Genomic DNA, 25,034 nt, shown 5'->3' on the forward strand with positions numbered 1-25,034 from the left:
AATTTAGAAAAGTCTCTTTAACATTTTCTCGTTGATGTACGTATGCATAATGTTGTAGTCTAAAGTTAGCATAATCTTAATTTTCTCCCTACCATCGTATCATTATTACATTATGGAAAATGGTTTACACATTCATTTTTTTTTTATCGCTTGCTCTTCTCTTGTTTCTAGCTACACAAAATCGAATAAGTCAACGGGTGAAATAAAGGTGAATTAAGGAACATAAACAAGCTAAGGAGTGCCGAGAAAAAAGAACGGCGTGAAATCATTTTTCGTAAATTTTATATTTAAACAAAAAGGGTTGTTATTGGCTACTCAAAATTCTAATTGTGCACTACTCATAAGAATATAAAAACCCTTTTTAGCTTTCAAAGGCCTACATCGTCATAATACTTGAGGTTTGGTCTTGCATACAGGAGGAGCAACCTAAGGATCAAGGCGGTCCTGAGCCCTTTCTCCTCTCTAAATTTCTGCTGATCTGACACCTCAAATATTTATACACAAAAGTCAACTTTGCGATATTTATAAATATAGAAATTTACCTTAACAAAAACAAAATCCAAGATTAGAGACCCCACACCTAAAACAACATTTGCATCCAAACGCTTGGAAGTAAATTAATCGGACACCATGTATTAATCCATCAAACAATGGTTCAACAACAATATTAGCCGCCCATGTTGCATGTACTTTAGATTAAAATATAAACCGATAATACAAGGAATGAAAGAGTAATGCTAAACTTACCACATATTTGTACCATCTTTATAAGAAAGGTCGAACTACCAACACACGTGGATCTTATCTCTATTAAAAAGATTATATAAATATGTGTTATGAGTAACATTTTTGTTAATGGAAAGTGATTTTCTCATACTTGATTTCTCCTCCTACACACACCCATTTGTTTCTAACGGTTAGATTAAATAAATTAAAAGAGAACCAGGGATATAAAGAAACCAGAGTTCTTAGAAGAAACACAATAGTGCGAGAATCACTTACCTACGTTAATTTATTTGTAGTTGTTTTATACTCGCTGTTATCGTTCTTTTGTTCTTCTTGTCTTACATATGAAAAGATTCTAACGTATTATATACTACTTATGTAATTGGTGTATGGATGTGATAGCTAATACGTATATTTAACATGCTGTAGTTGGTATAATTATTGTAATTATCATTCTAGGGAATGTTATTAGCATTCTAAAAATTTTATTTGACGCTTCAAACTTTCTATAATTAGAAAGAAAAATACACTTATGAGGAATGTAGAATGAAATTTTTAGAATATTAATAACAATTCCCATTATTATATATACAATATTTAGGTTTTTGTAGGTTTTGTATCAAGTTTTTAACTTATTTTTGCATGGTCCAGCAAGAAATAAGATTTTGAACTCTTTTCTTAAGGGTAGTGATATCGACACATTCATTTGTATTTCTCACAAATCTATCTCAATTTTCGATCATCAGTTCGAATGAATTGAAGAAGATCAATGATAAAAAATTAACAAGAGTATGTGAGAGATAAAAATAAGTATGTAAATAGTGCTATCATTCCCAAACTATCTCCTTATGTATAAGCAGACATGAAATAAGACATGTGGTCTAATATATTAGGGCATGTTTAGTGGGCTGGTTGTGATAAATTAAAATAGACTTGAGTCCAATTCTTTATTTATTGTGTCAAAATATGAGATAAATAGAACTTGACATGATGGGTTATGAATCCATAATAAAGTAAGTTATCTAACATATCCTTATACATGAATTACCAGTCATGTTTTACATGATCCTACCAATTTAACCGGATCTCTAAGGCTCAATTTCATCCGGCCACCAAACGAGCTCTTAATGGATTGAGTGTTAGATTTTTACCCATGCACTCTGGTTTCAAAACTCCTCACTCCACTAAATTATCATAATAGTCTTGAACTCTCACATCTTCCTCAATAATAATAAATAAATAAATAAAAGAAACATGAACAAAATATTATGTATCAATATGGGAACATCTTTTTTTTTTTTTTTTTTTTTTTTTTTTGGGAAACTAGGAACTTCATTCTAGGGCTAAGAAGCCAAATAGGTGCACGAAAGCCTGTCGAGAGGCAAACACCAAGAAAGATAGACCAAGACGAAAGCAGTGAAAGAGGATACATCCAAATGACGCTTCAACCAAGTGAAAGTGTCATCTTAAACACCGCCACAACAAAATTAATGCGGACATGGAATACCATCTTTACACCACCAAATATTCCCCCATCTTGTCAACTTGTGATGTCTTCATCTCTTGTTTTGTCATTATTTGAGAGTAAAAAATATCTTACAATATAAGTCGCTTCTTTAGGATTTGAATTCCATCCGGATTCGGAATTTTAGGAATTCTCACATCTTAATTATTCATCGTACATTGTGCAGTTAGAAATCATTTGATTTTTTATAATTAAAATTAAACACAAATAGTACTTAACAAAAACTGGTCGCATGATGTACGATGAACGGCTAGGATGTAGGAATCCCTAAGATCCCTACAAAGTGGATGCGGAGAAGATCCTCTTCCTCATTATAAGGCCTCGGTTTTTATTTAGTCAATTCTGAAAAAAAAATAATAATTGATTCACTTTAAATGGTAGGTAGTCAATTTTTATTTATTTTTGGTCATATTAGATGTTAGATTAGCCGTCAATAGGGTTTGAACTCATACCGTCACGTAAGAGCTCAACTCTTTTCCACTACTGTGATAAAGTGTCACTTGCGACCGGTAATCTTGATCATCTTCTCTTGAGGTCTATATTGCCCCGCAGAATCGCTCACAACCTAGACCCAAGTGAATAAACCTTCTATGTATTCACTTCCCCTAAAAATATTGAGGAATCCTCCCAACATCAATTTGACCTCGGGCAAATTCGTCAACACATCCCGCGTCAAATTTTCAAAAGATAATAAGCGTAGCACCACGGAAAGATGTTTTCCTAATGTGCTTAATCCTTAGCTTGCCATGAATCCTAATATGAAACAAAATATGGGAAAAAAACATCCTCAAAACTTTAGAAATTTGATAAAACGTAATGTTGGAAATTGACTTAAAAAACTTATATTTCACGGCTTAGCGGTAAGGATTGCTCGTGATACCATTCTCTTTGAAGTGATAAGTCATGGACCAGATTAGCTAGCAGAGGTCAAATCTGCAATGCTTGAAATTTTTTACTAAATTTGCATCCTTCAGTTAGATCAATTCATTTCGTCTTCTGGTACGCTCAAAATGGCTCAACTTTCTCCAAAAGTCTAGCTTCCTCACTTGCTCTAAAATTTTCTTTCACGTCATCATGGAAAAATAACTCACGCCAAGTCGCCAACTAAGAAGTTCTTCCTCATTTGAAAGTTTGGAGGAGCACTGTTTGTACCATATGTGATCAATCATGAAACTACCAAGTCTTTGCTACCTGCTAAGCGTAAGTCTACCGAAGCACCCATGCTGAATCCCTCACTAAACACTTAGGATGCGTTTGTTGCACAGGAATATCTCGGACTGGACTAGCTTCAGGGACTAAGCTGTACTAGCTTAGACTAGACTAAGCTGTACTAGCTTAGACTAGACTAAGCTGGATTGATTTAGTGAAGTATTTGGTGCAGTGTCAGACTAAAAAGCAGAATAATTAAAAAAAAAAAGGAAAAAACAACTGGTGATATGTAAAAAAATATCCATGCTATGTGCTTCAACTTCAATTTCAACCAACATTAAAATTTCCAGTTCTCAAATTCTACCAACTTCAATTTCAACTAAAATTTCCAATTCCCAAATTCTACCAAAATTTCAATCAATTTCAACCAACTTCAATTTCAACCAACCTACAATCAAATTCTAAATTGCATATTACCCAGAGGAAGAATTGGCAAATTAACTCATAATCTAACCCAAAAATTCATGTTCTCAATTAAAAACCAAAGATTTACAACCTCAATTTCTCAAAAGCCACACATTGGCAATATATTTCCCACGAAGGGTAAGCAAATCAGGCCTCCATCTGCATCATTGAGGCTTCCATCTGCGAATCAAACCTCTAGCCGCGAGCGTCCATTTTCAATTGCGGATCTCAGTCAACCAAATTCGTCCCTGTTCCTTCGACCCCACCATCGTATCCCCCTCTAAACCTCTCTTCTTCGATGACCCACCCCATCCCCTCCTCCAATCGACGTGAATGGCCATGCCACCGGCGGTGGAGAGCTCAGACTCAGCCTTGTGCCTATCGTCGTCGTTCTCATCTTTTATGTAGGTCATACTAAGCCCAAAGAAGCGGGGAGCCGAGAATTTGTACATCTCGTCGACGATCGTCGCTGTCGGTGGGCTGGTCTTGCGAGTTTGGTCGAGCAAACCAGGACAAACACGCGAGGAGGACGGCTGGACGAGGACACGAGGAGGAAGGGACGCGAACGGTCTTAGCAGTCCCCTGCTAATTGGGGGGTCTCCCTAAGCTCTTCTAACGAAGGACTTAGTCGAAGCATGTCTGGTCTAATCCCATTAAACCTAATCCTTGTGTAAACCAAACATGAAACTACACTAGCAATTAGTCTAGTCTAGTCCAGTCCCTCCTAATCCGGTCAAACAAACACACCCTTAAGCTCCAAGCCAACCATTATCAAGTGACTGGATAATCCCTGCGGAAAGTTGATTGAATTTTGCACATAACAAGATCATGACTTCTATACATTAAAAATGATCTCAAGTCGTTATTTAACAAACAAAAAGAGTCATTTTCGTTTTAGTCCTATTTAACAACTGATGACCATTTAGTATTATATTCATCTTTACTTGTAAGAGAGAGGTCTAACCATAATATTACTAACTCATTATAAGACTTAACTCACTTTCTCACTCTTTAAGGTAGATAATATCAGTTTGTTAAAAAAAAAAAACAACCGAGGTGTCGTCTGGACAGGAGAAAGTGGCTACAAGAAAACGAGAAAAAAGGAAAAACGCGGTTTTCCTTGACAGTTGAGTTGGGTGAGGCATTTCCACAAACACTTGGGCTGCTCGCTGAAAACCGCCAACAAAATGCTGCGCATTCAAACTTGTCTCCCGTCGATACTACATATTTCCCCTCTGCACCGCACCCGCACTCTAAACTCTCTTCCTTGCTACGCTACTTCGAGAAAACCCGATTCGGAGTCCCGCCTCAAAGCTCGCTCCAATCCCAAACCGAAATCTCAGCGCCCAAAGACCGAAACTTCTGAAGACGAGGGTGACGAGCCAGGCGAGACGTTTCCAGCGACGATTCCGAGAAAGCCCCGGCGCGGGCGCAGAAGCGAAGCGGCGGCGGTCGAAGATTACGTGCGGGAGTCACTCGATCGGACGTTTGCGTCGATCAGAGAGCAGAACCCAGAAATTGTTGAGAAGAAAGATGGAGTAATGAAGAGGAAAGTGGACGATGATGGGGAGGATGATGAGGATGAGCGTTTTGGAAGTGAGAAGAGCATGGTGGTTGAGGAGGAGAGCAAGGATTGGCCGTTGGATGCCGATGTGGGGTGGGGGATTCGGGCTTCGGAGTACTTCGAGAACCACCCGATTCGAAACGTAGTGGGTGAAAATGGGGTTGAGATTGATTGGGAAGGCGAGGTTGAAGACAATTGGGTGAAGGAGATCAATTGCTTGGAGTGGGAGAGCTTTGCTTTTCACCCAAGTCCTCTTCTCGTTCTTGTTTTTGAGAGGTACAACAGAGCAAGTGAGAATTGGAAGGCGTTGAAGGAGCTCGAAAAGGCGGTCAAGGTCTATTGGAATGCCAAAGATCGATTGCCTCCTCGGGTATGCGTGTTATCGAACTCGTTAATTTCCTATGTTGCAATGATTTAATTGATGAATGTTGTTAAATTTAGTAACTTTACCTCCAGTTTGTGTTTTTGTATTGATGAATGCTGTTAAAGATGGTAACTTTACCTTCAATTTGTGTTTTTGCATTCGACAGTCGGTTAAGATAGACATCAACATTGAGAGAGATTTGGCTTATGCTCTTAAAGTTAGAGACTGTCCTCAGATTTTGTTTGTACGAGGAAACAGGATCTTGTACAGAGAGAAAGGTTGGAAACGGATTCGTGGGTTTCAATCAGTTTTTGTTAGTTGTTTGCGAATTACTATCTTTTCTTGGTGCTAAGTTTGATTTTGTTTTTGCAGATATTCGGACTGCAGAAGAATTGGTTCCGATGATCGCGCATTTCTACTACAATGCAAAGAGGCCATCCTGGATTGATGTGAATGAGTTATCTTCGCCTTACTAATGGCATTCTGGTACCTAAAATTTGCACCGACTAATATTTGTTTTTTCTTGTGTTTATACTTGATTACGAGCTCAGCCTTGGTGACTTTATTATCGGTCATAATGATTTTTGGCCTCATGCATCAGATTATGCGCTGGTGAGATCATTGGTTTACTTAGAAGTTTGAAGCATGGAGCACGATCAAAAGTAGGTTGCGTTTGCAGGTAAAAGCTGTTGATCCCTTGGATATTGCTCTTGAATGACTGTTAATTAGGTAACAAATTATCGTTATATATGTTTGATATCTTTCTTTATCTACACTGATATAATAAATTTCATGTTTCTGTCATTCCGTGCATAATTGATATCACTCTTATAGTGTCAATGGTTATGCGAGATGCTAAATTCACACAATAAAAAGGACTAGGTACAGAGATGGAACCCATTGGCTGTAATTTTGTTGCATTATTGACTCATAAACTTCTTGACCAATTTTAGAATCTAATATCATATACATGAAAACAATTATTCACGGATTGTAAAATTCACACGAGGCAAGGCATTGAAGGCACTCTATCAATAGGTGTAGAATTAGTGACGGATAAGATACAAAAAATTATAGTAGAAAAGCTACATTTTCGTCAAGGAATGGAAAAGCTTCATACCACAACATGGTGATTCCTCCTTGTCCTCCTCCTGGCAGGTGCAGGTCCCTATATAATTTCTTACCATTCTCTTCTATTACCGTACGGTAGTTGATATATACATGTGGATGCACAATGGGACTCATATTATCATACGATAGTTGATATATGCGTGTGAATGTGCAGCGGGATATCCTTAAACACTTTCTTTGTGTCACATTTCTTTTATAATATTGAAGCACATTTTATTCACGTTTTAGCTCATATGACTCTCATGTGTGAAAGTTGAATCTAATTATGCTACATGCGTGCTTTGTTTCCGTTACGGCAGTTCACAACGGAGTATGCGAAGAATAGGTGAGCGTCTTATGTGTGTGTAGCATCATAGGACTCTGTAGTAATTTACTAACGAGGAAAACTGCAATGGCGTTAGCTGGTGTGTCTGGTTACCGTGGAAATGATAAAAGATTAAGCATGCATGGGAAGTGTATAAGATGCAGCAAACGCAATAAGATCATTCCCCTTTATGTAACTCTTGCAATGGCTTTTGCCTTGTTGTAATCCAACCACAACTGAAACTTATACAGTATCGATAAATGTTTGTTCATTTGGTCTAGAGACATCTAATTTATACTGTCGCAGTAGTTCTAGGCCTCGTTTGTGAGCCCGCCAATGCAACATTGGACTTTTGAGTATTGATCGACAAGGTTGGTTGAATTCCAGAGTCTTGGTAAGAGCATATTCAATAGAAATGTCAAAAATATATTCAAATATTTCATTTGAAGGTTGATGTGGCAATGTGAGACTCTTTTTTCCTCCAACCCATGTCTTTTTTGTGTGTTATAAACGACAGTTGTAAGACCTATTTTTGAAAATAAATCAATTAAAATAAATTTTCAAGATTTATAATTGGCGCATTAATAGGATTTACACAATAAAATAACTAAAAAATTAAATTGGTAGCGGCTAAAGTCAATGTCAAATTTGGCAACAGAAAATTCATATGTCAATTCATGTAGGATTGACACATCAATTGGAACTACTTTCTACGTTCAAACGGCAAATCCCTCATTGGCTTGTGTATGCGAGTCTTGTGATGGTAGTTTTATCTTGAGACTAGCCTTCATGCACGCGCTCACACGTGTGCAGAGGATATTTTTTGAATTACAGCGTGCTACGTATGACTTACACATTTTAAATGTATTTATATGTGTAGATTAACAAAAGGAAAGTCAAATATTTGAAGTAAATGAATAATTTTAGATTATGCTAGAAGAAACCCCTCATAAACCAATTAAAGTAGCTAAATTCACATGATAAAATCGGTCTCTATAAAATTTACATTAAGAATAGGGAAAATAATATTTAATAAACAATTGATTGAATCACATTATTACTAGCCCATTGTGAGGCTAAGCCCACTCCCCTCATTCTTAGGGTAGATAATATCGTTTGTGTAAAAAAAAAAAAAAAACAATCATTTGACAACTAATTTAATCACATTATTATCCACGTGCAAAAGATATTTTTTATAATCGGCATTACATGCCTCTTAAGATGTTTTGAATGTGTTTAAAAATAGAGAAAATAATATTTAATAAAAAACTGATTGACTCACATTATTGATAGCCTATTGTGGGGCTAAGGCCACCCCCTCCCCCTTAGTGTAAATAATATCGTTTGTTTAAAAACAACAATCATTTGACAACTTATTTAATCCATTATTATTCGCGTGTGAAATATTTTTTTTATAACCGGTATTACATGTTTCTTATGATGTTTTGAACGTGTTTAAAAATAGAGAAATTGAATTACATTATTACTAACCTATTGTGAGGCACTAATTATAAAAAATAAAAAAGCACAAAAAATTAATTATTAAAAAAACACTGCTAAAATGATGAAAATGCACTTAACTTATTTGATACATTATTTTGGGATACTTTTGAAGTTTTTTTTTTTTTTTTTTTTTTCTTGGAAGTGTTTTTGTTGAAGCTTGATGACACCAAAATAACTATTCACCTTTTGTATTCTCTTTATATATAGAAGATTTGGGACAATCATCTATTACACATGAACGGTTTTTTTATTAAAATACAAATTTTTATTTTTATTACAACTACACATATTTACATTAAGGGTGAAAAGATTTGTGTTAATTAATTTACAAATTGACATGCATTAATTTTCTTATTTAGATTTATAAATATAGAAATTTAGAATTTTCGCATGGAAAAAAACTTGAAATTTTGCGACCTTTAATTTCCAAGTTTAAATTTCATGTAAATATGTGTTATTTCCTAATTTCTATGATTGAGAGATTAAAAATAACAAATTCTATATTCAATTCAATTATTCTTTTATATTAACCAAATAAGAAAATTCACAAATTCTAAAAAATAAAATCCTGTCATTTTAAAATTCTTTAGTAATTTTAAATTTCTTCATCCAAATGTAGTGTTAATTTACAAAATTTAATCTACACATTTAATGTCTCTAATATTCCCTATCAAAAAATATGTAGAAGAAAAAGAAAAATACCTAAAAACGGGTCAAAAGTTTTTTTTTTTTTTTTTAATTGAAAAAATAGAAGAAAAAAAATGCACCATGATCCCTTTCGCGTTCTCAATTCTCAGACCTAATCGCATCTGCGTCCGGCAAACGCTTTCTCTCTCTCTCTCTCTCTCTCTCTCTACTCGTTGTTTGGATTTTGGGTTTGAGAGCTTGCAACAATGGTGAGAGGATTACTGAAGCAGCTGACCTTCCGCTCTCTCTCCGTCGCCGGAAAATGGCAGCAGCAACAGCTCCGCCGTCTTAACATCCACGAGTATCAGGTATCTCTCTCACACTCTCTCTCTCTTTGCATATTTCACTCGCACTTACAGTGACAACCAAACTCTCATATCTAGCAGTCGCCGATCTGTTTCTGTTTTAATCCCCCATAAACACTGGAAAATTAAAAAAGACACTATTTTTTTCCCCATTTTGCGATAATATTTATTTGTTTAAATATATATATATATATATTTGTTTAATTTCGATAGTTCATATAATTTTGCAAAGCTAACATTACTGATCAGTGAAAAAAATAGAACTTTAAAGTGTGCTATATTTTATATGATGTATGTATAAATGCCAAATGTTCGTTGTTCATATCCATGAAGTAGTTGGGTTGGATTGTATTTGTGTGAGAATGTTGTTTGAAGTTTGATGATGAATGCCATTCGTTTTTGGTTGAGACCAGGGGGCTGAATTGATGAGCAAATACGGGGTCAATGTCCCGAAAGGTGTCGCGGCTGGTTCCGTCGATGAAGTCAAAAAGGCAATTCAGGATGTATTCCCCAAGGAAAGTGAGGTAATCATTGGAGATAGTCTTTACATATTCAAATTTATGAATCCCCAGCTTGCAATTGGTAAATAAAATAGTGAAAGTTCGAAATTTGTTTCCTGTTGTATCTTATTTTCTAAGAAAATTACCGTAGTGGCCTAGAAGGAGAAATGCTAACTTGAGTTTTTGTGCAGTTGGTGGTTAAAAGCCAAGTCTTGGCTGGTGGAAGAGGCTTGGGAACGTTTAAAAATGGTCTCAAGGGCGGTGTTCACATTGTCCCGACTAACCAAGCTGAAGATATCGCTGGTATTAAAAACCATCATTGCTAAATATGATTGGATTTCCCTGGCTTTATCTTTTTCTTTTCCTTCAAGATTTGGTTTCACATTCATTAACCATTGATTGACAATATCAACATGGGCTTTCGTTCAAATAACTAGCACTCCATGGGTTGATATGTTTCATTTGCACTCCTGATTGGCCCTCAAGCAATGCATGCATGTTAGGTTACAATAATTCTGTGATAGTGTTTTTGTACAATTAGTGTTCTATATGATTCAGGCAGTTGCAGCTTTTTAAGATGTGGTTCTGTTTTGTCCTTTTGTGATGCTTATTTATCTCCGTTTTATACTTCTCATGCAGGCAAGATGCTTGGGCAAATTCTTGTTACCAAACAAACAGGTCCTCAGGGAAAAATTGTCAGCAAGGTTGGCATAGAAATTTGTTTTAAGTTGTCCATTCGTATTAACTCGTGGCAATTATTCCTGTACAATGGTTCCCGAGCTTTCACTTTTATATTAAAACTTGGAATCTTTGTTGCTCCAAACTTTCACTTTTACTTTATGTGAAATGATGCTTGGTGCTAAGAATTCCTAGGCCTCAATACTGTTTTGAACTTGTACATCATAACTTCATTTTTTTTACTTAGGTGGTCTCTTTCCTTTTCTTGTGCAGGTTTATTTGTGCCAAAAGTTGTCACTTGTCAATGAGATGTACTTTTCTATCATTCTGGATCGCAAATCGGCCGGCCCAGTATGTTTCAAACTCAGTTCTTTGTGTTTGCTACAAATTACTGATTATGTTTTCCTATATCTTTGGTAACATAAGTTTTCATCAAGGTTGAGCTTGCTAAACTACAGATTAATATATATTCCAATTTCCAGCTTATAATTGCCTGTGCAAAGGGTGGAACCAGCATTGAAGACCTTGCTGAGAAATTCCCTGATCAGATAATTAAGGTAGTCATCCTCATTCTTAGTTTGATGCTTTAGCACTACTCTTTCCTTTTCTATATAGTTATTTAACTAGTTTATCGTTGTTTTTTTGGTTTTTGTTGTTGATAGGTACCTATCGATGTTTTCACCGGAATTACAGATGAAGATGCTGCAAAGGTTGTTGATGGTTTGGCTCCAAAAGGGGCTGATAGGAATAGTTCAATCGACCAAGTGAAAAAATTATATAAGCTATTCAGTGAGACTGACTGTACATTGCTGGAAGTGAGTATAAACTTCTTGGTTCTAGTAATGTTACTATTTAAGCTTCCCAGTTCCAATATTCCATTTCACATATTTGTCTGACCCTTCATTTTGGACAGATCAATCCACTTGCCGAGACTGCTGATAACCAGTTAGTAGCTGCTGATGCCAAGTTGAACTTTGACGACAATGCTGGTTATCGTCAGAAAGAGATATTTGCTCTTCGTGATCCATCGCAGGAGGATCCCCGAGAGGTCTGTTTATGCTGTCCTTTTCAATGGATAATTATCTTTTTGTTCAACCCCATTTAAAGCTGATTATTATTATCATCTTATGCAAGTTCCATTGCCACGTATCATCCCATTTTCGTCTGTGTACAAATTTTGTTGGCATGATTCATCTTTGATTCATATGTATATGCAGTATGTGCATTTCAAATGTTATTAGAAGTTTCTCGCAATCTTTTGCCAACTTGTAGTTTCTAAGCATGATCTGGGTTGGTCACTTTCGTACATGCCCTCGTAAAATCCGGGTCAGCTTTTAATTTGAATTCCTGATCCCAACCTCTATTAGGTGTGGAGGAAGGTGGGGGCTGATTAACAGGGATAACTAAAGTTCCCATATTGTCTGATGGAATATAATATTTCATAAATCATTATGAAGCCCAAATGCCACCCATGAGTTTGTATGTAGGAGATGTTTTGTCTAGGTAGTTATAGGTGATCCCATACATGCACAACAGTGCACCCTGTGTTTACTTATTTTTGTCCCGTCTCTTTTACCTTGCAACAGGTGGCTGCTGCCAAAGCAGATTTGAATTATATTGGCTTAGATGGGGAGATTGGTTGCATGGTGAATGGTGCAGGATTAGCTATGGCTACAATGGATATCATTAAATTACATGGTGGGACTCCTGCCAATTTTCTCGATGTAGGTGGAAATGCTTCGGAAAACCAGGTAATGATGTGGTTATAGGATTTGATGAACTGCTTGTCGGACCTTACTTTTCCCCACTGTTGTCATCAGGTCTCTTCCGAAACAATTTTATTCTCGTACTTGGTCTGAGGATCTATTTTATGTCCAACTTTGGTACGCCTTTGGGGTTTAGATGGTTTACTAGATTGTGAAGTCGTACATGCACATTGGAGTACGCTTTGATATTTGGAATAATAGATTGATTGTTCTTTTTATTGTTAAAGAAAATGACAATGCCTTAAAGCCCTTATGAAACCCGAATTGCTTTCTGTTCTTTAATTCTAGATTATGTGAAACAGGTTGTTGAGGCATTTAAGATTTTGACTTCTGATGAGAAGGTGAAAGCGATTTTGGTCAATATCTTTGGTGGAATAATGAAATGTGATGTGATTGCAAGTGGAATTGTCAATGCTGCTAAACAGGTCAGCAATGCTGTTCTGGGGATTTATCCCCCGCAAATTAATTACCATGTTTTAGGACAGTCATTCCTGGTTGTTCCATTTTACTTAATCTTTGTTTCACTTCAAAATGAAATATCATTTTGAATTACCCTGAAGAGATTGAATAACTACTGCAGGGAGATACAATTTGGCACTTCCTACGAAGGAAGGACGGGAAAATTTTTCTTGTTAATTGAGCTCATAAACTGAAAAAGTTTAACAGCTTTGTGTAATTGTATGGCCTCAATCTTGTTTTGTTGAAGCATCAACATTTGTTCATCCTTGTTCAAGGTTAAACTAGAAGTGCCAGTGGTTGTTCGTCTTGAAGGTACCAATGTCGACCAAGGAAAGACGATTCTCAAGGTACCATTTAGAAACTAAAACTATCGGTTCTAGGTATGAAAAAATCAGCGAAGATAAAATGGAATGTTTACCGTCTTTTAATGGCTGTGCAGGAAAGTGGAATGGCACTAATTACAGCCGAAGATTTGGACGATGCTGCTGATAAAGCGGTTAAAGCACTGACGAAATAGATCCTTCAGTTCTCTTCCGAGTTACATATCGATATGATTCTTACGTCTACGGCGATACTGATGTGCTCTGCTTGGTGTTTTTGTGTGAAATTACATAAAACACCACCTGTGCATAGTTTTAGCAAAAAATTGAAATTGTTTGAAGAGTTCTGAGGCTGTTTCTGTTGTCAACAAGGAGTTTTCAATAATACAGCTTTCTTCAAATTTATTCACCTATGCATCGGAGTTTGAAACCCCCTTCCTGTAGTAGAGATTAACTTTGAGCAAAACAACCGCTCAATTTTTATTCTAGAGGTGCAGATTTATGCGTTGAGATTTATTTTTCGGGGCTTATATAAGCACCAAGAAAATATAATTACTAAGATATATATTTTTGTTTCTCCAAAGATTGTGCAATCCTCTTGGAAATGCAATAAGCAGTGGATTCAATGGTGATCATTGGATTCACACCAACTGCAGTTGGAAGCAAACTTCCGTCGCAAACAAACAACCCTTTTGCCTCCCAACTCTCACCATTTTCATCAACTCCTCCGTCCTCCTCGGTAGTCCCCATTCTGCAACTCCCCATCTGATGGGCAGAAGAGTAAGTTGCCCACAGCTCCTCCCTCGAGCTCGGCCCTGCAGCGGCAACAACCGTGTCCAAAAACTCCTCTAAATCCTCCTCGTCAACCCCCTTGCATTTCATCCTCTGCCCGTCGTTCCGATAGGTCCCTACTTCAACAGCTCCTGCTGCAATCAGGATCCTCAGAGCCTGCCTTAGCCCTACTTGAAGATTTTCTTTGTCCAATTGGTCTAATGTGTAGTGGATCCTCCCTTCTCGCTTAACCGTTCCTGAACCACTGTCTCTCACCATTGCAAACAGGTTAGCTGTTCTTGCATACTTATCCATCGTGTCCTTCATGTCAAGCCTTGAAGTCCATGGAAACAATGAGGAAAACGTGGCCGGCCCTAGCACAGCAGTCTCAATGATCGTGCGCACGTTCGCAGTACCAGAAACCACTTTGTGGAGTGAAGTGATGATCCCTCCCTCATAACTTTTGCCTTTAAACTCCGGTTCATGTTCCGGAAAGTATCCCCAAGCCAGCAGAACAGGGTGAAGGTGGAGGTTCCGGCCAATATTCCGATTCTTAAGTCCACTGGAGATCATTAAAGGAGGAGTACAGAGAGACCCACATGCTGAAATTGTCACGTTTGCCTCGATTTGCAGCTTCCTTTTTATGTTCTTGCTCAGAGATGTTGCTTGCACCCCAAGGCATTGCTTTCGTATACCTCCTTCATTGTCATCCTCAAGTATAAACTTCTCAGCTTTGCATCCTGTTAAAATCACGGCACCAAATTTCACAGCATCGACTAGCCAAGTCGAATCAGTCCCTTTCTTGTCCCCTGTCGGACAACCATAATTGCAAAAACCACAGTAGTGATCCGCGGACGAGTTCCTTGGAACTGCATCAACTTTCAGACCAAGATTTTCGCACCCTTTTCGCAGAATTTGATTTGGGAAATTTTCTTCGGTACAACTCTCCGTGACACCGATCCTCTTACACACAATATCCATGGCAGATTTGTAATCCGAGCTTGCATAAAGTGGAATCTTATGATCCACAGACCAGTCACGAAGAACATTATCTGGCGTTTTGATAGATGCAGACCAATTTACAGCAGAGCCTCCTCCAACTGTTGAACCGGCTAAAATCATTACCATCCCATCAACCGATGACATAATTCCACCCGATTCATATAACTCATTCATCGAAGGGCCTTCTAGAGAAGAGTAATCTTTCGGCACGAAGTAGTTCCCTTTTTCAAGAACGACCACTTTTTGGCCAGATTGAGCAAGAGCTGCAGCTGCAACTCCTCCGCCACAACCCGAACCAACAATGACAACATCACATTTGATCTTGTGGATGTTGTTTACTGCATCGTCCGCGAGATCGAGGCCCTTCTTCGTGAGAGATTCAACGAGGGTAGAATCGCTTTCGTAAGCAGTTTCTATGATTCCCTTTTCAAGAGGTCTCTGCTTTGGAGTTTTGATCAACTTTTCTTTCCTGTCTAATTCGTATCCAATCGCTTTCCAAGCCGGGTTTCTTGAATTCTCATCAACCTGCAAACCAACCGGCAGGAGTCAGAACGGAAACTTCAATTCCTAATGGGAGAGTGATAGATGGAACAAGGATCAATATATTTTTCTAGCTTCACATCTTTTTATCAGAGTTCACTAGTGTGATTTTTCTTTCTTTTTTTTAAGCTTTTGAGCCAAAATGGTAATCTAAGATTGACGTATCTCCTTACTTTGATCCAGATTTAAAATCGATTGAACTGGTCTAAGTTTGTTTACCTTCAATCATTTGGTTATTCCGTGAAAAATCTCCGTTAAATAAGGACCAAAATGACAAAATACCCTCAATTTTTGTCTAATCATTTTGGTGCTAAATTGAGGGTATTTTTGTCATTTTAGTCATTATCTAACAGAAATTTTTCATAAAATGGCCAAAATGATTGACGGTAGACAAACTTAGGGACCAGTTTTAATAATTTCAAATTTTAGGGACCAAAGTAAGGAGACAATTTTGCCTAAAATGTCTTTTTATTTTTTGCCCGAGTATGATTTTGTTATAACAAAAAGAGAGATACTACTAAACTAGTACCTAGTAGAAGATCATAAGCAAATTATATATTTTAATCGCTTAAATATCTAATTATTGAGAAAGACAACCTTATTTAAAATATGTTTAAGCATATACAGAAAAATAAAAAATAAAAAGAACTTTGCATATCAGACCTCAGAAAAAGAGATGCAGATAATGCAAATCCTGTCACATTATCTTTAAAAGAGACGTCCGCACTTGCATTAAAAAATGGACCGCAATCCCCACTCGTTTGTCCTAATTATTTGAAAGAGACTCAGATGACAATAATTGATCGATCAAGATCAACAGGACGATGCATTCCTGTTGAAAAAGTTTTTTTTTCTTTCTTTAAATTCTCCAACTCCGGATGAGTTTGAGGCCCTTTTTTAATGGGAAGAGATTTCATCCGATTTCTCCTACCAAATTCTAGGAATTCGGATCCTTGAAATTTGATCTAGTTATAAACATAAGCTCTTGTAAAGTTATAATAATTGTAGCCGTTAGATCAAATTTCAAAGATCCAAATCTTCGAATCCCTAGGACTTGGTGGGAGGGATCGGGATGTGATCTCTTCCCTTTTTAAATTATTGAAAGTGTACATCAAATAAACTAAAGAAGCAGAAGTTGAGTCACGGAGGGAGTATGAAAGTATATAAGTTTACAATATTGTCCATTTTCTTTGGCTTATGTCCAAAAGCCATGAGGGACGAAACCAACAGATTAACATAGAGTAGCTAAATTATCGCCTGTCAATTCCCCAAAATATCGGCAAAAGATAAAGGTTAAAACTCACATGCCTGAGTTTGTTCACTCTCAAACATTTTGATCATTTCGTGAAAAGTATCCGTTAAATAAGGATAAAACGAAAAAATTACCCTTAGTTTTTGTAAAATCATTTTGGCCAATTGTTTATTAAATTGAGGATATTTTTGTTATTTTGGTTCTTATTTAAAAAGATTTTTCACGGAATAACAAAAAATTATTGATGGTTGACAAACTTATATAACGCTTCTATTGATTTCAAATCTTCGGTATAAGTAAATTCTTACTGCTGTTATAAATAATTAGATGTAATGCAGCATTACCCTGGAGAAGAAGGTGTAGAAGCAGAACATCTTGATCACCATGAACATCAATCTGATTGTGATGACAAGCTTTTGCCTCGACCATTTCTTGAGGACTTGTTCTCTTTTGTCCAATGACATTTCAGAGAATTTGTGAATGAATGGCCATTTCCAGTCGAAGCAACATTTCCCACAGAGCAAAAATGTTCCCAATCTCAATGACAGCATCTTCAGAAATATCCTCACTCCACCCACCACCTCTGGTAGGGTCCTCTTCACCATCAATTCTGCTACCTGTTTTACCAAACATTGAACCAATTAATTGAGGAAAATACTTGGCTCCGTATTTCTCGCCGCAAAGAAAATTATAATTTTATGTGTGTGCATAAATACATGCCTGCCCAATTTCAATTTGACATGTGAACATAATTTTTCTTTTTGTTTTTTTGTTTTTGATAAGTTATTTGTACGTGCATTAAACTATAATTTGCAAAAACGAGAAATGACCCATTTTAATTAAAGAAGTAGTCAAGCAATATGTTTGGAATGAGTTAATATTGCATACACATCATTCTGTAATTTACAAATAAAGATATAATGATTCCTCACATGAGTGTTTATTAATTTTAACCCAAGAAAAGAAACATATAACAAGAAATGTTGAGGGAAACTCTCTCAAGGTAAGACTATCCATGGCTGCCATCTCACAGTTTAACGTCACTTTTCGTATAAATATTGTAAAATACTATATAAAAAATTTGAAGTAGTAAAAAGTCTAAAGAAAATCACTTACGAGAGAGTTACACATTTCTCACATAACAAATTGAATATTTCACAAAGGTGAATGCTAGCCCATCATGTGTATAATGTTTTTGGCAAATTAACTCGCAACGTATATCTAGCTTCGATTGTTAGTGCTCCTTAGGTCCCCCTGGTAATATAACTTAAGACAAATATAATTTAAAATTATATTCTTATTCTCTTGCTCTTCCTCACCCTTTCACATTCGCAATGAAACCAGAAGCATTGTAATTAAAAGCCAGATACACGTCATGGGCGAGTCACGCTAGCATTCTGCTTTCAGGAATTAAAAAAATATTAAAGCTTTCCTTTCCTATGAACTTGAAAAACAGTGAAAGAGATAAGGAAGAACTGACCTCATCTGGGATGGGAGGCTGAGAGGCAGAAGCTGTGCAGGAGGAGAAGGAGGAGGAATGAAGGGGGTTGTGGTCATCTGGGATGTCCTCCGGTGAGAGAGGAGGTAAAAGAGCTTCACATATGGCAGCCAATGATTGGATTTGAGCTGAAGAGAAACCATGGCTGAATTTGCTTTCCCTCTTTCCTCCTCTCAACAAAGGATGACAACTGCTCTCTCCCCCCTCCATCCCTCTCTTGTTCCTTCTCTCTCTCTCTCTCTCTCAATAATAAGATTACTTTCTCTCTCTCTCTCAATAATAAGATTACTTTGGTGTTGTTTTCACTGTTTTCCTCGTAGGGCGTGTCCCTTGCTTCATATTTTATATGAAGAGAGAGAGAGAGAGAGCGCATGCGACGTTTGGAAACAAACAAATAAGAATATTTTTTTTATCAAACATAAGCTTTGTTAATAGAAGAAAATGTATAAGAGATAATGTTAGAGAAATGAATTTGTAGATTAAATTTTAAAAACTAAATAACATAGAAATTAATGATTAGTTTATTATTTATGCATTGATAAACGTATTTGTGTTCATTGATAACACATTATTTAATTTATATATTTTATTTATAAATTAAACTTCTGTAGCACTATCACAAACTTAAATAAAAGTTGCTAGTCGGCAGTGTGGACAAAAAAGTTTAAGCAAAACACATGATAGTCTAATTAGACTCTATCATATGACACAAGTCATCTGTGCCACAACCATCATGCACTTTACAATTAATATTCCTAACTAGTTGATGGTTTTTATTTTGTTTATTTTTATTTTTATTTTTAAGATCTATTGTGAGTTTGAGTGTTTGATTTATACGTAGTTTGTAATTTGTTCTTGTTTGGATCCAAAATTACATTATCTGCCCTTGCAATCGAGGCTGTTGAGTAAGTATAGCCCTTAATTGTCAGATCGAAGAGTGAAGATCATTTTGTTATTATTTAAGGATAATATTATGATTTTTATCATAATTATCTTTTAATGATAATTAAGATGAGATATGCATCTCCAAGCTGGAAACACGGTAGTACAATTCAAGTTAATTTTGGATGTTTGGCATGTGAAAGTGTGGGTGGGATCAGTTTGGTTGACTGACAGATTCAAGTGGTATACTGCAAATTGATTATTATCCATTTAAAGTATGGTGATACTTAGTAAACAAATGAATTTGGAGTTCACTTAGACGACAGAAGGTTATTATGCATGAGTGGATAAAAATTATAAAGTGATGATGGAATAAAGAGCACCCCCGGATATCTTTAGCAGGATGCCAAGAATCTAGTTCGACAAATTGCATCAGGTTGGAACTCGTGGGCTTTGAAAGGATGGAAAAGATGGGATCAAGTTTGAACTTTCGATGGTGCATGACTGCACCTGGTCAGATTTGGTGGAAAGATGAGTGGATTGCCGTGATGCTTCGGTTTGAAATGCATGGCTAAGAGATAAACTTGCATGCTAATTATTTGCATGCCTTGGTTCCAACACATGAAGATCATCAAATACTTGGATAAGGATGGACAAAATAAGGAGAAAAGGAGATAATGATGGAGATATTAAATTAGTTGGATAATTGCATGATAACTCCATGCATTTAGTTGAGTCTGATCCACGCCAAAAATCTCATGCAATATTTAAGGATCAAGTCAGCACTTCCCTATAAATACAAAGGCAGTGGCAACGAGAAGAGCCCTTCAATTTAACATACAAATTGCCATGCGCAAACTCTCGCTCTACGCGAAATCTCTCAACAACCTTGAGATTTTTTATTTTCTTTTTCCGCCAACACATCTTTAGTTTGGATAAACAACATTGTAAAGGCAATCAGTGACATCTTTAGTTTGGATAAACAATACTATTACCGTAGAATCAGCTGACCGCAGAGCACCTTCAGTTTGGATAAACAGCATTGCGTTGAGGTCGACTGGTTATCTATCCAAGTTTCGATCGAGAAAGATTTCCGAATCCTTATTGGCAGAGGTCATCTTATTAGTCTTCTTGGCGAAGTGAGGTGTTACATGTTACTACATCGGTATATTGAAAGCCGAATTTGATATTGAATTTCGTAGAACTAACAACCTTGTCTTCAGGCTCTATAACCTTAAGGTTGAGACATGTTTCTTCCTTGGCCGCAGTTGCGAGATCAAGAAGTCAACAGCGCGCCCAACGCACATCAACATATTTTACTCATTGGCCGAACTTGGCTGACGAGTTGACACGGCCCGCATACAACTGAATAACGTAGTTAGCTTATTGATTACTCGGCTTGCGCACCACGTATGCTTAGTAGTTTTTAAGGTCAACCGTTCTAGACCAAATTTTTATTTTAAAAAAATCATCAAATAGGTAGGAATATTATAGATTTTTTTTAAAAAAATAATCAAATAGTTGGGAATATTAATTGTAAACCAAATAATTAAGTTTTGGCAAAAAAAAGAAAAAATACCAAATAATTAGGTTAGTGTTGCAATCCTAAATTTATTAGGAGTTTGATTGCGTGTAAATTCTAGTAGAATATTATGTGGTGTATAATATTTTTTAGATAGTTTTCTAAAAAGGATTTTTTTTTTTTTTTTTTTGACCAAACGATATTGTACTATGAAGGCTCACAATGGGCTAGCATTAACTCGCATCTGAAGAAAATCAAATTTAAGACCTCTCACTTACAAATGAAGGGGAAAATTACTAGACCGTGGTATTAAGGGCTAGTTTGGTATTGCTGTGTTTTTTGAAAAAACTGAACAGTTGTAAAATAAAGTTGCCTAGTATTTGGTAAACTTTTTTTTTGGTAAAATGCTTATAATAAAAAAAGTAATGTTTGAGTAATTGGTAAACTTTTATATAAATTACTTTGAATATGTTAAATGACTAAAAATGATATAATATTTAATGTGATATAATAATTATCGATAACAATAATGTGGGGACAAAGATTATCAATGCTGTTCTGGGATTTTTTCCCCGCAAATTAATTACCATGTTTTGGGACAGTGATTCCTGGTTGTTCCATTTTACTTTATCTTTGTTTCACTTCAAGGTGAAAAATCATTTTGAATTACCCTTGAGAAGAGATTGAATAACTACTGCGGGGAGAAATAGTATAGAAATTCGTATAATTCCTTACATGAATCCTTGAAATTTAAAATCGATAGAATTGGTATCTGAGTTTGTCCACTCTCAATCATTTTGGTCATTTCATGAAAAATATCCGTTAAAGGATAAAACGAAAAAATTACCCTTAGTTTTTGTAAAATCATTTTGGCCCATTGTTTATTAAATTGAGGATATTTTTGTTATTTTAGTTCTTATTTAAGAAGATTTTTCACAGAATAACAAAAAATAATTGATGGTTGACATACTCATAGAGCGTTTCTATTAATTTCAAATATCTGGTATAAGTAAATTCTTACTGCAGTTATAAATAATTAGATGTAATGCAGCACTACCCTGGAGAAGAAGGTGTAGAAGCAGAGCATCTTGACCACCATGAACACCAATCTGATTGTGATGACAAGCTTTTGCCTCGACCATTCCTTGAGGACTTGTTCTCTTTTGTACAAATGACATTTCAGAGAATTTGTGAATGAATGGCCATTTCCAGTCGAAGCAACATTTCCCACACAGCAAAAATGTTCCCAATCTCAATGACAGCATCTTCAGAAATACCCTCACTCCACCCACCGCTTCTGGTAGAGTCCTCTTCACCATCAATTCTGCTACCTGTTTCACCAAAATCCAATTAATTGAGGAAAATACTTGGCTCCGTATTTCTCGTCGCAAAGAAAATTACAATTTTATGTGTGTGCATAAATACATGCCTGCCCAATTTCAATTTGATATATGTACAAAATTTTTCTTTTTTCTTTTTGTTTTTGATGAGTTATTTGAACATGCGTTAAACTATAATTTACAAAAACGAGAAATGACTCATTTTAATTAAAGAAGTAGTCAAGCATTATGTTTAGAATGAGTTAATATTGCATACACATCATTCTGTAATTTACAAATAAAGAAATAATGATTCCTTACACAAGAGTGTTTATTAATTTTAACCCAAGAAAAGAAAAACATAACAAGAAATGTTGATGGGAACTCTCTCAAAGTGAGACTATCCATGAACTTCCTATCACCTTAGGCTATCTCCAACCGAAGGAGGGCCAAATGATCAATTTTATCCATCTAGCCCTCTAAGAAGTTAATATTTTAATAAACAGTGCAGGGTCATATTTCTTACCATCTTCAACCGACGTTCTAGAGGGCCATAGGCCAAACATAGTCTTGTGAAAAAAAAAACCATTTTTAACCGAGGGCCAAATATAATTTATTATTTAAATTTAGAAACTACAACAATTTAAATTAAAAAAACTACAACTTAAATTTAAAAACTACAAATTAAATTTAAAAAACACAACTACTTAAATTTATAGGAAAAAAAATGAGAAGCATGAAGTAGGTGATTAAGTTTTATGTAGTTAATTTTTTTTATGTTGTATAATGTTATTTAATGTTGTTTAACATTGTAATATGTTGTTTCATGTTATTTAATATTATTTAATGTTGTTTAATTACATAGGAAGTTATAGAAAAAAAATAGAATTTTTAATTTTTTTTTAAAAATTTGTAAAAAAAAAAAAAAAAAAATCATCAAATATAACGGCTAGCTGATATCAGCTAGCCGTTGCATTCAAATTTGTTGTCCGATCTGGGGCTGGCTGGGTTGGGCCAGCTGGTTGGCCCTTTGATCATTTTTTGTCCTCTGGGATCTACCAGCTCTTTAGCCTAACCCTCGGTTGAAGACTGTTTTCGAGTTATTTTAGACCCTCTGGACCCTTCGGTTATAGATAATCTTATAATTTAACATCAATTTTCGTGTCAAATATAACAGCTAGCTGATATCAGTTAGCCGTTGCATTCAAATTTGTGGTCCGATCTGGGGCTGGCTGGGTTGGGCCAGCCGGTTTGCCCTTTGATCATTTTTTGTCCTTTGAGATCCACTAGCTCTTTAGCCTAACCCTCGGTTGGAGACTGTTTTCAAGTTATTTTAGACCCTCTCGACCCTTCGGTTATAGATAATCTTATAATTTAATATCAATTTTCTTGTCAATATTTTAGAATACTGTATAAAAAAACATGAAATCGTAAAGAATCCATGCATGGGGAGTCACTTTTAAAAGAGTTCCGTATTTCTCACATAACAAATTGAATATTTCACAAAGGTAACTGCTCGCCCATCATGTGTATAATGCTTTAGGCAAATTAACTCGCCCCACCGCGTATGTCTGGCTTCGATTGTTAGTGCTCCTTAGGTTCAACCGTTAATATAACTTAAAGAAAAATATAATTTAAAATTATATTCTTATCCTCTTCCTCACCCTTTCACATTCCCAATGAAACCAGAAGCATTGTAATTAAAAGCCAGATACATGTGTTGGGCGAGTCCCGCTAGCATTCTTCTTTGAGAGAATTTTTTTATTGTGATTGGAACACGAATGTTACACTATATAATTTTATAAAAATGATGTGAAATTTTATTTTTTTAAATTATTAATTTTTAATATATATATTTCATAATTTGTATAGTAAAATGTGATGTACCATTCTGCCTACCGATCACTGAATAATCTCTCCTTTCATGAATTAAAAAAAGAGAAATTTAGCCAAAAACTCTTTCCATTGTTCACTTTAACGAAAAACCATATTTTTACACTAAAAAATCAATTATAGTACTATTCATTTTGCCTTTTATTTTGTTTAAAACTCAAAGTTCGTAATCTTTTTTCATTAGCTTTTCAAAAAAAAAAAAAAAAAATCTTTCCTTTCCTATGAACTTGAATAGAAAACAGTGAAGAGATAAGGAACTGACCTCATCTGGGAGGCTGAGAGGCAGAAGCTGTGTAGTAGGAGGAAGAGGAATGAAGGGGGTGGTGCGCATCTGGGATGTCCTCCGGTGAGAGAGGAGGTAAAAGAGCTTCACATATAGCAGCAAATGATTGGATTTGAGCTGAAGAGAAAACATGGCTGAATTTGCTTTCCCTCCTTCCTCTCAACAATGGATGACAACTGCTCTCTCCCCCCTCCATCTCTCTTGTTCCCTCCCTCTCTCTCTCTCTCTCTCTCTCTCTCTCTAATAAGATTACTTAGGTGTTGTTTTCAGTGTTTTCCTCGTAGGGGTGTCTACGGCTTCATATTTTATATGTAAATATAGAGAGAGAGCATGTGACGTGTGGAAACAAACAAATAAGAATATATATATATATATATATATATATTTTATCAAACATAAGCTTTGTTAATAGAAGAAAATGTATAAGAGATAAACTTAAAATATAATGTGAGGAACACTAAATTTGTAGGTTAAATTTTGAAAATTAAATGACATGAAAGTTGATTATTGATTTATTACTTACGTATTGATAAAAGTACTTATTTTTATTAGTGACACATCATGTATTTTGTAAATATTGTCTACAAATTTAATCTCTTAATATTATCCTAAACTTAAATAAAAAT

At 35.7% G+C, this 25,034-nt stretch overlaps 4 protein-coding genes across 6 annotated transcripts; 2 read left to right on the plus strand and 2 right to left on the minus strand.

Annotated features, from left to right (window-relative positions):
- Positions 1-4,946: 4,946 nt before the first annotated feature.
- LOC103958846 (thioredoxin-like fold domain-containing protein MRL7, chloroplastic) lies at positions 4,947-7,499 on the plus strand. 2 transcript variants are annotated; one of them, XM_048574256.1, is made up of 5 exons: positions 4,947-5,799; positions 5,960-6,071; positions 6,166-6,279; positions 6,381-6,472; positions 7,224-7,499. In XM_048574256.1, exons 1-3 carry the CDS (start codon positions 5,053-5,055, stop codon positions 6,267-6,269), a joined length of 963 nt encoding a protein of 320 aa, XP_048430213.1. In that variant the 5' UTR covers positions 4,947-5,052; the 3' UTR covers positions 6,270-6,279; positions 6,381-6,472; positions 7,224-7,499. The 2 variants fall into 2 exon arrangements, with proteins under 2 accessions (XP_048430213.1, XP_009369439.2); XM_009371164.3 differs by having other exon boundaries at positions 4,950-5,799; positions 6,395-6,472.
- A 1,985-nt stretch (positions 7,500-9,484) lies between these two features.
- On the plus strand, positions 9,485-13,859 carry LOC103958852 (succinate--CoA ligase [ADP-forming] subunit beta, mitochondrial). Its single transcript, XM_009371168.3, has 12 exons — positions 9,485-9,726; positions 10,137-10,247; positions 10,415-10,526; positions 10,863-10,927; positions 11,175-11,252; positions 11,384-11,458; positions 11,564-11,716; positions 11,815-11,949; positions 12,488-12,652; positions 12,970-13,092; positions 13,402-13,473; positions 13,566-13,859. Exons 1-12 carry the CDS (start codon positions 9,625-9,627, stop codon positions 13,641-13,643), a joined length of 1,269 nt encoding a protein of 422 aa, XP_009369443.2. The 5' UTR covers positions 9,485-9,624; the 3' UTR covers positions 13,644-13,859.
- On the minus strand, positions 13,779-18,851 carry LOC103958850 (long-chain-alcohol oxidase FAO2-like). 2 transcript variants are annotated; one of them, XM_048573779.1, is made up of 4 exons: positions 18,773-18,851; positions 18,492-18,720; positions 17,356-17,628; positions 13,779-15,744 (listed from the first exon to the last, which is right to left on the minus strand). In XM_048573779.1, the coding sequence occupies exons 2-4, from the start codon at positions 18,717-18,719 to the stop codon at positions 14,002-14,004; spliced, it is 2,244 nt and encodes a 747-aa protein (XP_048429736.1). In that variant the 5' UTR covers position 18,720; positions 18,773-18,851; the 3' UTR covers positions 13,779-14,001. The 2 variants fall into 2 exon arrangements, with proteins under 2 accessions (XP_048429736.1, XP_009369442.2); XM_009371167.3 differs by lacking the exon at positions 18,773-18,851 and having other exon boundaries at positions 18,492-18,766.
- A 2,769-nt stretch (positions 18,852-21,620) lies between these two features.
- Positions 21,621-24,633, minus strand: LOC103958847. Its single transcript, XM_009371165.3, has 2 exons — positions 24,388-24,633; positions 21,621-22,244 (listed from the first exon to the last, which is right to left on the minus strand). Exons 1-2 carry the CDS (start codon positions 24,538-24,540, stop codon positions 21,906-21,908), a joined length of 492 nt encoding a protein of 163 aa, XP_009369440.2. The 5' UTR covers positions 24,541-24,633; the 3' UTR covers positions 21,621-21,905.
- Positions 24,634-25,034: the final 401 nt, after the last annotated feature.

Source organism: the organism of the source record quoted next, unplaced genomic scaffold (genome assembly GCF_019419815.1).
Source record: "Pyrus x bretschneideri cultivar Hongxiangsu unplaced genomic scaffold, Pyrus_bretschneideri_v1 Contig7, whole genome shotgun sequence".
Lineage (NCBI taxonomy): Eukaryota > Viridiplantae > Streptophyta > Magnoliopsida > Rosales > Rosaceae > Pyrus > Pyrus x bretschneideri.

Excerpts from the sequence above, each read along its gene's own strand:
- LOC103958846 (XM_048574256.1), top strand. The coding sequence starts at position 5,053 with ATGCTGCGCATTCAAACTTGTCTCCCGTCGATACTACATATTTCCCCT. Across the intron at positions 5,800-5,959 it reads AAGATCGATTGCCTCCTCGG|TCGGTTAAGATAGACATCAA; the intron begins GTATGCGTGTTA and ends TGCATTCGACAG. Across the intron at positions 6,072-6,165 it reads GATCTTGTACAGAGAGAAAG|ATATTCGGACTGCAGAAGAA; the intron begins GTTGGAAACGGA and ends TTGTTTTTGCAG.
- LOC103958852 (XM_009371168.3), top strand. The coding sequence starts at position 9,625 with ATGGTGAGAGGATTACTGAAGCAGCTGACCTTCCGCTCTCTCTCCGTC. Across the intron at positions 10,527-10,862 it reads CCAAGCTGAAGATATCGCTG|GCAAGATGCTTGGGCAAATT; the intron begins GTATTAAAAACC and ends CTTCTCATGCAG. Across the intron at positions 11,459-11,563 it reads TCCCTGATCAGATAATTAAG|GTACCTATCGATGTTTTCAC; the intron begins GTAGTCATCCTC and ends TGTTGTTGATAG.
- LOC103958850 (XM_048573779.1), bottom strand. The coding sequence starts at position 18,719 with ATGGAGGGGGGAGAGAGCAGTTGTCATCCTTTGTTGAGAGGAGGAAAG. Across the intron at positions 17,629-18,491 it reads AGCCTCCCATCCCAGATGAG|GTAGCAGAATTGATGGTGAA; the intron begins GTCAGTTCTTCC and ends TTGGTAAAACAG. Across the intron at positions 15,745-17,355 it reads TCTACACCTTCTTCTCCAGG|GTTGATGAGAATTCAAGAAA; the intron begins GTAATGCTGCAT and ends GTTGGTTTGCAG.
- LOC103958847 (XM_009371165.3), bottom strand. The coding sequence starts at position 24,540 with ATGTTTTCTCTTCAGCTCAAATCCAATCATTTGCTGCTATATGTGAAG. Across the intron at positions 22,245-24,387 it reads CTCTCAGCCTCCCAGATGAG|GTAGCAGAATTGATGGTGAA; the intron begins GTCAGTTCCTTA and ends TTGGTGAAACAG.